This window comes from Delphinus delphis, chromosome 17 (genome assembly GCF_949987515.2).
Source record: "Delphinus delphis chromosome 17, mDelDel1.2, whole genome shotgun sequence".
NCBI classification, from domain to species: domain Eukaryota; kingdom Metazoa; phylum Chordata; class Mammalia; order Artiodactyla; family Delphinidae; genus Delphinus; species Delphinus delphis.
This window is the reverse complement of record NC_082699.1, coordinates 64604427-64618896: the sequence shown is the minus strand read 5'-3', so window position 1 is coordinate 64618896 and position 14470 is coordinate 64604427. Positions and strand designations below refer to the sequence as shown.

The window sequence follows — 14470 nt, the reverse complement described above, 5'->3', positions numbered from 1 at the left end:
ACAGTTGGTTTCACGGCCTTATTGCATCCACTGTAATTCAAACTGGCCCAAGGCTCCTTTTTCACCTGACCACTGTTAGCTCTGACTTTGGTGGACCCAAGTAATTAGTGTCATTTTACAGCCAATGTCTAGTAATCCCTGAAAGGGCTGGGTGTCTTCTTTATCCTGCTACCCAGTCTTTCAGGTAAGTGCCAACAGATCTCTTTGGAAAGGACTGAGGGATTATTTAGAGCATATATATGTGTCATTCACAGCTGCAGAATCCTTCACCATAGGCACCTGGTCTTCCCTTCAATCAAGAGACATTGAATATAAAATAGACAACCAACAAGGACCTACTGTGTTTTAGCACAGGGCACTATACACAATATTTCATAATAACCTATAAGGGAAGAGAATCTGAAGACTATATATGTATAACTGAATCGCTGTGCTGTACACCTGAAACTAACATGACTATACTTCAATTAAAAAAAAAAAAGGCTTTGAATCTGGGGATGAGTTTAGGTCTGGAAAATGGGTGACAGACATAGCTCTCCATTATGGTGATGTCATTGAGCAGGACCCTATGGGGCCTTCCTGGGACAGACCTCCCCATGTCCTCCACTTGCCTCTTGTGTGTAGAAAAACTTTAGCTTCCTAGACCTTCCCCAAGTTCCAAAGATAAATTTAATTGGAGAAGTGAGAAAACGCAGAAACAAAGGACAACAGTCAAGCAAGACAAATAACAATAGCTTAGCCATTAAACAAAGTCAGGGACTTTTAGCTCCTCCTCAAGGGCTATAGACAAAAATCGGAGTCAAATCTTTTGAGCTATTTAGCAGATACTGAAACTCCCACCAGGTGGAAGAGTTAACTGCATGCTGCCCACAAGCACATAGACCCCAGACGGGTTGGAACCAGAAGGTTGATGAGGTTGCTCCCGATTAGCTCACACCAACCAATCAGAAGAATGTCCACGAGCTGATCACACACCCCACAACCCCTCTCCCTCACTGTGTCTTTAGAAAACCTTTCCCTGAAAGCTACTGGCAAGTTTGGGCCTTTAGAGCATCAGCTGCCTGGACTCCTTGCTTGGTGCCCTGCGCTAAATGCTGCACTTTCCTTCACCCCGACCCCGTGTTGGTAGATTGGCTTAACTGCATGCAGGCGAGTGGACCCAAGTGTGGTTCAGTAACAGTGACTCAAGTCAGGTTTTGGGCCACCAGATCTTAAGATTTCCTGTAACATATCTCAAGCAACATTTTAGTAGGCTGCCTACCTATTTCATTCTTAGGGAAAACATAATCAATTACTGATAGCCAAGAATCCCTTAATACTTCTTCTCTGCTGCTGGCAGCTGTCAATGGTTGTCTTTGGTAGTTAAACCACTGACACTTGGCCTCTGCTGCATGAAATCCCATCATCCCCACTGAAATCAGGAAGCATATTGACGGGCGTCTCTCACCAGAGTTTTTCAAATTTGCAGATACTCCCTTCACTCAGTGCCTTAAGAAGGGAGTGTCTTTGGGGCTGAGCATGTAGCTGGAAAGAGAGTGAGAAGTTCATACGTGATAAATCCACTCCTGCCTTCATACCTTCCCAAGCCTTCCCATACCTTCCCAAGCTTGCATCTCCATCACATCAGGCATATCCTGGCGTCTCTGTGTAATTAAAGAGGCCAACATTGAGTCCACGTTTCTGCCAACCAACCAAGTAAACTTTTAGAGCCACTTTCAGTTGCACAGGAGTGCCCGTGATCAATTTATGGCTTCTGAGCTCCAAATTCACTCTTCAGTGCCTGCTCTGCAAAAACAGATGAGACCCTTCAAGCCTTTTTTCTTATGGTGTGCACGGTGTTAGGCTGTCAGCAGAGGGCGCGGGAGGACACTGCAGGAGGAATGGGGCTTCTCTTTCTAGCTCAGATGTGCTGTTTTCTTTATTCTATTGATAGTTCCTGCTTCATGGTCCCTCCGTGGTCGGAGTGTGTGGGGACACCCAGTGGTGCTCTGTGCCAGCCGTGTGCCCAGAGCACACAACCTCTTAGTGACTTCACAGCCCAGCCTGAGGACCACTTCACTGTGGTCCTCCCAACATGGACATGGCATGTTCACTTCTAATGCCAGCAGCAGCCCCGACACGCTCTGAGCGCCTGGCTTCTGGCCTTGGTTTGCCTGTGCCCCGCGGGGTGGTTCCCCGTTGTTACCGACAAGGGTTCTTGGCCTTCCTTAATAGAAATGGATGAGAGGCCAGACAAAAAATTCAGGTAAGGCTTTATTGGGGCCCCTGCTGCAGCAGGTGGGAGTGAAAGCAAGTAACACGTCCCCTTGCTCACTCCCCAAGCTTGCGGGGAGCTGGTTCCTTATCTGGGGTGAAGGTAGGGGTGGGTCCAGGGGTGGCTTAGGTGTCTGCCCACCTCTCTGGCCGTGTTGAGTGCAGGGGGCGTGCTCAGTATGCTGCTTTTTGCTCCTGACACTCTGCTTTTGCTTCTGGGTCTTTAGAAGTGGAAGTTGGGTTTTTTGGTCCTTTTGTATCTTGTCCATAATTTGCCCCAACTGCCCATGCACACAGTTATTTTTAGTCCCTTATAGTTTCTTTGTATTTTGTCGATCAAGGAGACATTTGCCTAGGCGCAAGCACTGCAGCGAAGGGTCCCAGGTCCCAGCCTGTCTCAGCATGACCCTCCCCTCCCAACATGGCCCAACCAGGCCACATATGGCTATGGTAACACTCGGGGTCCTGGCTTCCCACGAGCTTTCACTTGGCAGCCTGGGATCGCCTGCACCCTGGCCACTTCCTTCCTGCTGCCTGTGCAGGTGGGCCAGCTCTGGCCTGGGCAGTCCAGCAACCCCTCTGCTGGCCAGTGCGCTCTGAACCTGAGCCTTGAGGAGGGAGGGACCTCCTTCTGAGTTTGTCCTTCCTTGGGTCCTCTCCCTCAGCCCTAGGCACCCTTTAGCATTTTTATACTTACTGCCCTATCGTAGTTTACTCTTTACATTAAACTTCTCATGTTCAAATTACGTGGTTTATCTCCAGACTGACCTGAGATTCAACATTAAGAATCTGTGTTAAGTGCACCCACGTTAATAGATTGACACTTTGGCAGCCCTTGTAGAGTCATCGTTACAGCTGTAGCGGTCACAGTGGAGTCACAGTGGGAAGGCCTTTAGCAAATATTCAAATCTTGCTCAACATCAGAGAATTCATACCAGAGAAAAACCTTGTGAATGTGTGAGAAGGCCTTTAACCAAGTTAGTAACTTATTCAACACCATTGAATTCATACTGAAGACTCTTTAAGTGGAGTCAGTGTGGAGAGGGATTTAGCTGAAGCCCCACCTTTATCCAACCAGAAAGAAACCTTAGGAATGTGATGAATACGAAAAGGCGTTTAGGAACTGCTCTTCTCCAGCTAACTCAAGGGAGTACTGGAGAAAAGCTTTGTGACTGTAGTCAGTGTGGGAAGGATTTTAGCCAAGCTCAACCTTCATTCAATTCCCAGAGTTTATATTATAAAGAAATTGGGGGACTTCTTTGGTGGTCCAGTGGCTAAGACTCTGCGCTCCCAATGCAGGGGGCCCGGGTTCGATCCCTGGTTAGGGAACTAGATCCCACATGCCGCAACTAAGACCCGGTGCAGCCAAATGAACAAATATTGAAAAAAAAAAAAAAGAAAGAAATTGGGGTCGGGTTGAAGATATACTGCCAAGAAGCAGGAAGAGATAATCAGAAATGTATTTCGTAGATGTCATGAAATGTGCTAACCTCCGAAATGCCAAGCAATCCCACGTGACTTATGAGACTGGGCCAACTACCGCTCTGCTAAGCCAGTGACTTTATCAAGATCACTGTTGGGAGAATTGCAGGCTCAGGGAAAACTAGAGGGAAGAATGTAATAAAAAAGAACTTCATGTCATTGAAAGTATGCATAACCCACTTTCACTGGATGGATAGAAACTTTTTTAAAAAGTTTAAAATATTATAAGACTATAAAAGAGTGTGTGCGCGCGCACAGTTTGCAAAACCAATCTGAATGGATGTAAATTCTAGTAAAAGAGGACCTGAAGTAGAGGTCAAAAACGGGCAATATACAGTTGATTCTGGCTGGCAGAATCACAATATTTTAGAATTCAAATGTTTTTAAAAAAAAATTAGGCTGAGCGGGATCTTCGTTGCAGCACACGGGATCCTTTGTTGTGGCACATGGGATCTTTAGTTCTGGCACGTGGGCTTCTAAGTTGCGGCATGTGTGTGGGATCTAGTTCTCTGACCAGGGATTGAACCTGGGCCCCGAGCATTGGAAGGGCAGTGTCTTACCCACTGGACCACCGGGGGGGTCCCTATAATTCAAATCCTTTTAGGTGAGCAATTTCTAGCCCATTGAAGTTGCAATCATACCAGAAATATTTTATATCCTGTGACTTTCTGTTGCCACATACACACACCAGCCTGGCCCATGAAGGTATGCTTCTAACAAACTGACAAAGATGAGGCTGATGAAAGTGCTCTTGGGAAACCAATGCCTTGTATAATGATGGGGTATTTTTTTTTTTAAATTGTTTTTCCTGATGTAATCTAAGGTGTTTTTTTCTCTTTTTTTTTGGCTGCGTTGGGTCTTTGTTGCTGTGCGCGGGCTTTCTCTAGTTGCAGCGAGCGGGGACTACTCTTCATTGCGGAGCACAAGCTCTAGGAGCGTGGGCTCAGTAGTTGTGGCGCGTGGGCTCAGTAGTTGTGGCACACGGGCTCTAGAGCACAGGCTCAGCAGTTGTGGCGCACGGGCTTAACTGCTCCGCGGCATGTGGGATCTTCCTGGACCAAGGCTCGAACCCGTGTCCCCCGCATTGGCAGGCGATCCGATTCTTAACCACTGCACCACCAGGGAAGTCCTATAACGGGGTATTCTCTTAGGACTTCGGACAAAAGAGAGCATTTGGCTTACCATAAGATTATCTTTGTACCAAAACAAAACACTCGTATGTACTGTGTGCTGTGTGTTAAGCACCATACCAGGAAAAGCACTATATCAGGAACTTTATACACATTATCTTATTTAATCTTTACATCAAAGACCACGTGCTGTTTCTACTCTCCCTTTAGAAATGGGTTCAGGGAAGTAATTTGCCAAGATGCTGAAGCCGGGAGCAGCCCTGTTGTGGCGCTGAGCCGGTGCCGTCAGGAGAAGAGGAGACAGTGGCCTGGGTGCTGCTGGTACGGTGGATCGCGGGCGAGGGGGGGACCAGCTGCTGGGGGCAGAGGGGCTGGCAGGTGGGCCTCTCCTCACTGCTCGCGCTCTGGCGCTGCTGCTGAGTTCTGGCTCAGTCCTGGCTGCACAGCTGCTGAGGTGGTGTCGTGTTCTTTATTTCTCCGTTCACCTTTAAAATAAAACCTCATCCACTAAAGTTCCTGAGGTTTATGCTGGTCCTTGAAACCTGAAAGGGCCTAATACAAAGCTTTAAAAGCTTCAAATTTTTTTTATTGTGAAAAGTACAATAAGCCATTTACAAGTCCCAAAGCACCAGAATTAAAGAGAACACATAATTTTTATACACACATATTTTTCATACAAAAGGTTGATCTTTATAGGAATTTAAAATAAATAATCTGAAAATCAGTGTCACTGATTGCAAAATAGGTATCTCGCTCTTTGACTCTCTCAAGGTGACCAGCCTCCTAAGTAGCCAAAAGATGAGGCGTTTGACATCTGTTTCGAGCCTGGGTGGCGAGTCTCTGGCGGAGATTTCTCACTCTCTCCATAAGATCCCATTCCATGGTGTCCCAATGTGTTTTTCTTTGGTTTAATGAAACTTGAAAACAAAATTTAAAATTAACAACAGTTAATTTTAGCAATGGTATAGTGTTTAAAGGTAAATACGTTGCAAAAAAATCAATAATGAAATGAATATTCTAAAAACAAAACTTCTTAAACAAAAAGCCAAACATATTACCTGCCCATGTGGTTCCATTTACAAGTCAAATATTTATTCGTTGAATTGAATGAATGCTGTTAGAGAACTTATCTGCTTTTGGTTAGCTTTTTTTTGATTTGGGAATACAGATGACCTTTTAAATTAGGAAGAAAGCTTGTTTAAGAGAGAATTTGAGTTCTTTGCAATAGTAAGTTTCTTCACCATGGTGCTTATTGTAATGAGAAAATTCCAAGGTGCCAAAATTAATATTGTGAAATGTACACCATGACCACTTCTCCTAATGCTTAAATAAATAAGTCAAGTGCTTTTTATAGTGGCCAACGCAGGGAGAGTCCAGAATCAAGATTAGAGCATTACAGTGTGTCCAAGTGTAACAGTCATTTCACATTGATTTAGAGGGGCTAGTAAATACTGGAATTCAAAAAAGAAGCATCTTAAAAATATACTTCTCTGAAACTTAGTTACATATTCAAATAGCTTCAATTTCTGAAAACTGTTTTTCCCCCAAGGAATAAAACATTTATGCTTTTCTTATTTTGCTGCCAAATGAGAAACTTGCCAAATGTCCTCAACTGGATTTTGAAATTTAGAACTATCTAGTTAAAAAGTTCTGACGTGTCAGAATAGAGAACAGTTGAGAATCTCCTGTCCTTTCATTTGACTTACACATGACTTTTGGTTTAATGCACATCCTGACACAGAATTTAGAGATGCACATAAGACTAAGAGTTAGCAAGGATGTTTTACACAACACTGGAACTCATGACTTGTTACCAGGTATCTTTCTTATAAAGCTGGTCTTTTGGGGACATTATATACAAATCTGTTCTTCTAAAAGAACTCAAAACACACTGTTAAATTCTGCTTCACTTATATGACAGTTTTACTGAAAAAGTTGGTTGAAGTAAAGTCTAACAGAGTTTCCAGTCCCCTCCCCTCCTTTTAAACACAAATCAAGTACTTTACTGGGGAAACTGTGAGCTCCTTTACGGGCTTAATGCTATGACTACATTTCTGTGAGATGTTTCCATCCCATCCTGTCCAGAAATAAACAAAAACCTCCAGTTAATCAAGTCAAGGGATCAAAAGGCAACTAATCACCATGGAGCCACCTGCCCTCAGCAGTTCTGAGCGAGCTGGCCCTGCAGTACATCTCAGGGCCCAGAGCAGACACATGTTTCCAATGGTTGCTGGAGGGAACTCAGCCCAGAATAAGAGCTGAGAAAATTCAAATATGTAATAGCTTTGAAAACTAATCCTGAGATTTTCTTTTCACGAGGATGTAAAAAATAGTCATGAATATCATTAATTTAGTTAGTGACCGACTTCTATTGGAGCCTCCAACTCTGTTTTGGGCAGCAGTGCTGGTGCTAGAGAAATAGTCGCACTAATGATATTTGGCAAGCTTTCTCTACTTGGGGTTCGAACTGACCCAGTTTTTCTCCCCAGCTGGAAACCTGAGAATCTTGCTGACTCCACTTTAGGATTTCCATGATCAATGCCCTGGGAAAATGGTCTCAACATGCTACAACTATAACTTAAGCCACAATCTTGCTTAAATATTGCTAAATCGAACATGACAGGAGACATCTTTCTTGTTTGTTGACTTACTCTGTGTCAAGGACTCCATTTCAGAAATGTCTTTTAACTGTGAGGTTCTAGGCAAACGGCCTGAGGCGACCCATTCATCTTGGCACCTGGGCACTATGTTATAAAAGTGAAAAAACAGAGAGAATGTTTGGGAGTGGATAGAAAGCCATGATTAATTCCAGACGGTCCCTAGTGAATTAAAAGTGCCAAGGATAAAAAGCCCCTTAGTTTTCTCTTCTGGGAAGAATGCTGTCACCATTCAATGGGCAAGGGAAGTACAGTTAGTGAGAATTAAGAGCTGAGCTGAAGTTTTGGTAAAGTACTTTCAAAACACCTTGAGCTAAAACAAAAAGCCAACAAACTACTGAAAAATACAGGTGTTAGTATAGAGATCCCAAACATTTGTTGGGAGAGACGATTAAATGTGATTAGCGAACCTTCCTTGAGAACACCTGTGAGCTGATCACTACCAACTTTAACCAGGCAAGGCATGATCACTATATACAGCAGACCAGAAGCAGCGACAGGCAAGTTTTGTTTTGTTTTTTTTAATATTTTAATTTTTATTATTTATTTTGGCTGGGCTGGGTCTTAGCTGCGGCACGTGGCATCTTTAGTTGCGGCATGTGGGATCTTTAGTTGCGGCATGCAGAGTCTTAGTTGCGGCATGCAGAGTCTTAGTTGCAGCATGCGGGATCTAGTTCCTGACGCGGGATGAAACCCTGCATTGGGAGCATGGAGTCTCACCCACCGGACTACCAGGGACGTCCCAAGCGATAGGCAAGTTTTACCTGGACTTATTAGAGTAGGAAGAATGGCAGTGTTCCACACCTAACCAGTGCCACCTCCTATTTTTTTTAACATCACTCCCCACTTCAAAATTTATACTCACCCTTCAGCTGTGTTTTTACTGTTTCCTAACTCCTACAGCTTTACATCCAATAAGACATCAGAGTCCTTTTGATTTTTTCATCCTAATGTCACTTAGGATGTCCCTTCCTTTCTACTCCCATCACCAGGATCCAAGCCTCCATGAGTCAGGCCCAGACTGCTCGGGTCACACTGACTCATGAAGATGATGCCTGCCTTTCACCTGGGCTCAAGAGCTTCAGCTACTGGGTTTTTGTGTGTGTGTGTGTTTTGTGTTTTTTAAAATTAATTAATTTTTTAACATCTTTACTGGAGTATAACTGCTTTACAATGCTGTGTTAGTTTCTGCTTTATAACAAAGTGAATCAGCTATACATAGAGATATATCTCCATACCTCCTCCCTCTTGTGTCTGCCTTCCACTGTCCCTACCCCACCCCTCTGGGTGGTCACAAAGCATCGAGCTGATCTCCCTGTGCTATGCGGCTGCTTCCCACTAGCTATCTAGTTTACATTTGGTAGTGTATATATGTCCATGCCACTCTCTCACTTCATCCCAGCTTACCCTTCCCTCTCCCTGTGTCCTCAAGTCCATTCTCTACATCTGCATCTTTATTCCTATCCTGCCCCTAGGTTTTTCAGAACCATCTTTTTTTTTTAGATTCCATACATATGTGTTCAGCTAATGGTTTTAACTCATTGTTTTCGCTCAATGAGTCATTAAGATAATGTGACTAATTACCAAATGATTAATTTTGAACTGGTGTCAGGGAATGGAATATAAGAGGCATCTTAAAATATCTGAAGGGCTATCATGGTAGTAAGCATAATCTGCATTGCTCCAGAGAATAGCTTGTTTTTTTTTAATTGTAGTTGATTTACAATGTTGTGTTAGTTTCAGGTGTATGGAAAAGTGATTCATTTATGTATTCTTTTTCAGATTCTTTTGTATTCCAGCTTATTACAAGATACTGAATATAGTTCTCTGTGCTATACAGTAAGTCCCTGTTGTGTATCTATTTTATATATAGTAGTGTGTATCTGTTAATCCCATACTCCTAATTTATCCCTCTCCCCCTTTTCCCCTTTGGTAACCACAAGTTTGTTTTCTATGTCTGTTTGTTTCATAAATAAGTTCATTTGTATCATTTTTAAAGATTCCACATATAAGTGACATCATATGATTCATCTTTCTCTGTCTGGCTTACTTCACTTAGTATTATAATCTCTAGGTCCATCCATGTTGCAAATGGCATTATTTCATTCTTTTTTAAGGCTGAGTAGTATTCCATTGTATATATGTATTACATCTTCTTTATCCATTCATTAGTTGATGGACATTTAGGTTGCTTCCATGTCTTGGCTATTGTGAATAGTGCTGTAATGAACATTAGGGTGCATGTATTTTTTCGAATTAGAGTTTTCGTCTTTTCTGGATATATGCCCAGGAATGGAATTGCTAGGCCATATGGTAATTCTCTTTTTAGTTTTTTAAGGAACCTCCATAATGTTCTCCATAGTGGCTGCACCAATCTACATTCCCACCAACAGTGTAGGAAGGTTCCCTTTTCTCTACACCTCCAGCATTTATTTGTAGACTTTTCTGATGGCCATTCTGACCAGAGAACAGTTTTTAATGAGACGGTTTACAAAAAGAAAAGCAGGTTCAGCTTTACATAAGGAAGGAGCAACTTTTAAATAAAATACTGGCAGAAAATGGAATGAGGTAACGCGCTCACCAGCTCTATTAGTGTTCTGGCATAGGCTGGATAACCACTATTGCAATGTTGCAGAGATGATTCACATATCAGATCCTTCCAAATCTGAGATCTCACAGTTCCTTGTCTCTCATCTGTCCTGTATCCCTCCTGCCCACGGCTATTGGGGAGGATGAATTAAATGCCGTCTTGTAAATATCACACAGCCAGTGGTTCCCCCCCTTTGCTTATAGCAACGTTTCAAACACTGCTGAGCAGATCCACCTGTGAAACTTTAAAACAAAAATCTAGCTTTCCATTTTTTTAAAAAAATTATTTAATCTTGGCTGCACTGGGTCTTCGTTGCTGCGCGTGGGCTTTCTCTAGCTGTGGCAAGCGGGGGCTACTCTTGGTTGCAGTGCATGGGCTTCTTATCGCGGTGGCTTCTCTTGTTGTGGAGCACGGGCTCCAGGCACGTGGGCTTCAGTAGTTGTGGCGCACGGGCTTAGTTGCTCTGTGGCATGTGGGATCTTCCCGGACCAGGGATCAAACCCATGTCCCCTGCATTGGCAGGCGGATTCTTAACCACTGCGCCGCCAGGGAAGCCCTTTCCATTTTGTTTTAAATCTGCAGAATTAAATGTGAGGTCCTGACTATGCATTTTTTTAAAAATTTGTAATGTATCAAAAGATTGCCAGTCACTGGCTAACTGTAACAAATTTGAACATATAAATAGTACAGTAAAAAGTGAGTTCTTTTTTCTATACTTTTTTGCACTACAACTTGCTTTTTTCCTTCATTTAATGTATTTATTTTAAAGCCCCAAAAGTGATTCTTATTATTTAAAATTAGTATTTATTTACTGAAGTGGTATTACCTGTACCTCACAAAATTCGAAAGGAACAAAAAGGTACAAACTAAATTTCCTTCCTTTCCCTAACCACGTTCCTTGCCCAGGAGGCAAGCCCTGTACTCTGTCTTCCGCAGGCCATTCTGCTGTGCAGCCAGGCTGGTCAACAGGATGAAGCCCACTGCTCAGCCTGAAGGTCCCCATCACCTACATGCTTCAGTGATATCTTTAACCATTCTTGTACAGAAGCTCTCTGCTCCAGCTGGCCTAACCTGAATCACCACGACAGGCAAGTCTCTGCCACTGATTCATTACTTTTAACAAGTTCTGTCTCATGCAAGGAGTTCATGGAGGCGTTTGGTTGGGGAATCCACAAAAATGATTATGGGAAAGTGCTGTGTGTGTGTACGTGTATGTGCATGTTTCTGGGAGAGAGCCTCAGAGGGACCCACAGACTGTCAGTGGTTAGAAAATGGTGTAATATAACGTGAGAACTGTAACAAAATTAAAAATCGCCTAGTCTATAATCTTCTCATTTTACAAATGAGGAAACTGAAGACCAGTAAACATTTCTTAATAGGCACAAATGAAACACAAGTGGGTAAATAAACTAACCAGAGATACACAGCTTATTGACTCTGGCTAAGATTCTTTAAACTCTGTCTTCGTTTACCATGAGGCTGGAACCAGAACCTGGTGTTCCCGACATCCAGCCTGGGCTCCTGCACCACACCATGAAATCCTCCCTCCCTGAAATGTCCTCCAATTGCTCTAAGCTCTTCCCTTTCTTCAAGGCCCAGTCGCTTTAAAACCTGGTCCAGTGGCCCTACCTGGCAACCAGCATTTACGAATGTCATTAAAAAAATGTTTCACTGAGGTAATTCACATACCACAGAATTCACCCCTTTCAAGGGTACAGTTCAGTGTTTTTAGTATACTTAGAGTTGTATAATCATCACCACTAATTCTAGAACATTTTCATCATCCCCCAAATAAACGTCTTACCCACTAGTGGCCCACTCCCCTACCCCTCCCACCCACAAACCACTAACCCCCTTCTGCCTCTACAGGTTTGCCTATTCTGGGCATTTCATGAATAGAATCATATTAACATGTGGCCTTTTGGTCTAGCTGCTTTAACTTAGCATAAGGTTTTCAAGGTTCATCCATTTTGTACCATGAATCAGTAGTTAATTCCTTTTTATCACTAAATAAGATTCCATTGTGTGGCTATACCATGTTTTGTTTATCCACTCCTCATTTGATGGGTATTTGCGTTGTTTCTACTTTTGGGCTATTATGAATAATGATGCTGTGAGCATTCAATGTACAAGTTTTTGTAGGGATATGTTTTCAGTTCTCTTGGGTATATACCTAGGAGTGGAACTGCTGGGTCATACAGTCTCTCTACATTTAACCTTTTGAGGAACTGCCAGACTGTTTCCCAAAGTGGCTGTACCACGTCACATTCCCACCAGCACTGTTCCAATTCCTCTGATCCTTGCCCTCACTTGTTAATGGATTACATCCATGCTACTGATCATGAAGTTGTATCTCACTGTATATATATTTTTAATTTGAATGTTTTCTCATGTGGTTTTGATTTGTATTTCCCTAATGACTAATTTAAGCTGAACATCTTTTCATACGTGTATTGGTCATTGTATATCTTCTCTGGAGAACTGTCTGTTCAAATCCTTTGCCCATTAAAAATCTGGACTAATATTTTATAAGACATCACTCGCTATTCAGTTTAAGTTTATGGGCCTAGGATTTTAGAAGCAGTGAGGGTCACCCACATTGTCCAGAAGGTTCTATTTTTTGGGAAACAATAAGAATTCCCCCCCATTGCTAATAAAGATTGACACTAGGCACAAATGTAAATAAATGATCTGTCGTGGGCACACTCACCTGCTTCCTACTTCCTACTTCCTGGTGCCTCGCTTCTAGGCTCTGAGTGACAAACCAATGCGGAGCACTTGCAGTCAACATGCCGTTTTCCTAATTATAGCTGATTATCCTCCAGTTTTAGGATTAAGTGACGCTGATTATCCTCCAGTTTTAGGATTAAGTGACACGGATTTAATCTATACACCCTGATTAAGGCGATGATCAAATCCTTACACATTTGCCTTTTGAAAAATGAATGATTATTAACCAAACTATCTCTCATTGGTGAAATTTTGGAACGTCAAAAAAGCGTAGGTGGCCTGGGAGGAAGGCACCCTGGAGGCGGAAGGGCCACATGTAGGAAGACTACGGACGCAGGGAGCTTTTTGCAGTCTCTTTCCTTTTCCATTTCTAAATTCGTAGGTTCTCCAAGTCTCAAATTTCTTTTCTTTCTAATGCTGGGGTAAGTGTGACAGGGTTAGGGAGAAGTGGCAGCTCCAGTGGTTTGTGTCTTTTAATCTGTGACATTCTGCTCCCCACTTCCCCCGAGGGCTCCGGGCGCTATTTGGGACCTAAACCCAAAAGCGTGAGAGGTGATGAGGGGTTTCAAAAGCAGCCTAATTAAATCTAACCTCTATTTTTGCTTTTCAATCTGTGCACTACAAAAGTAATGACAAAGGTAATGCACAGAGCAGCATTAGTCGTAAAAGCCCAAAAGCGGACACAACCCAAATGTCTATCAATTGATGAGTGGATAAATAAAATGTGGAATACTCATACAATGGAATATTATTCTGCATTAAAAAGGAGTGAAGTACTGATCATGGTTGAACCTCAAAACATTATGCTAGTGAAAGAAGTCAGACACAAAGGACCATGCAGCATATGATTCCATGTATATGAAATTTCCTGAATAGGCACATCTCCAGAAACGGGTAGGTTAGTGGTTGCCAAGGGCTGGGGGGAGTAGCAGGAAATGAGGACTGACTGCAAATGGCCATGGGGTGTATTTGGGGCTGTGAAAATGTTCTAAAATCGATCGTGGTGATGGCTGCACAACTCTGAATATATTTTTTAATATATGGTAATATAATATATGGTAATACAATACTGTTGAATTGTACATTTTTAATAGGTGAATGGTATGGCATGTGAATTACACATCAGTAAGGCTGTTATTTTAAAAAGTAATACATAAACATTTTATAAAAGACTGAAACAATACAAGATATAGTAAGACAGAAGTTCCCTGTAAAGGTACTCTATTTTAGAAATTTAAATTTATTATTATTATTATTTTGGCCGTGCCATGGGGCTTGTGGGATCTTAGTTCCCCAACCAGGGATTGAACCCGGACCACGGCAGTGAAAGCGCTGAGTCCTAACCACTGGATTGCCAGGGAATTTCCAAGAATTTTAAATTAAAAGTTTGATTTTTCATTGAATGCCACTGGTAAGCCTTGCACCAAAACCTAATGTTTGATTAGATCCTATAATAAGTTTCCTTGTGTTACTTTAATAAACTGTTGTTCTGAGGACCAGCTATTGGCAAAGCACACATTTTTACTAAAATTAACTAGAAATAGCACTTTGGGAACAAATCATAGTCTAGTACATTAACGGGATGCCAAGGACCGTGGAATAAAACAATTCTACAGGATGGCTGAGAA

At 42.5% G+C, this 14470-nt stretch overlaps 1 protein-coding gene across 5 annotated transcripts in view; it reads right to left on the bottom strand.

The window, feature by feature from the left end:
• Positions 1 to 5032: 5032 nt before the first annotated feature.
• The window catches only part of TBC1D31 (TBC1 domain family member 31), a 61281-nt gene continuing 51843 nt past the window's right edge, over positions 5033 to 14470 (bottom strand). For 4 of the 5 annotated variants that reach the window (XM_059995142.1, XM_059995144.1, XM_059995145.1 and 1 more), the window contains 2 exons: positions 7517 to 7609; positions 5033 to 5782 (listed from right to left, as the gene is read on the bottom strand). In XM_059995142.1, the coding sequence (XP_059851125.1) occupies positions 5649 to 5782; positions 7517 to 7609 (227 nt within the window). In that variant the 3' untranslated portion in view covers positions 5033 to 5648. The remainder of the gene's footprint in view (positions 5783 to 7516; positions 7610 to 14470) is intronic. The other variant, XM_059995146.1, reaches the window with a different exon arrangement.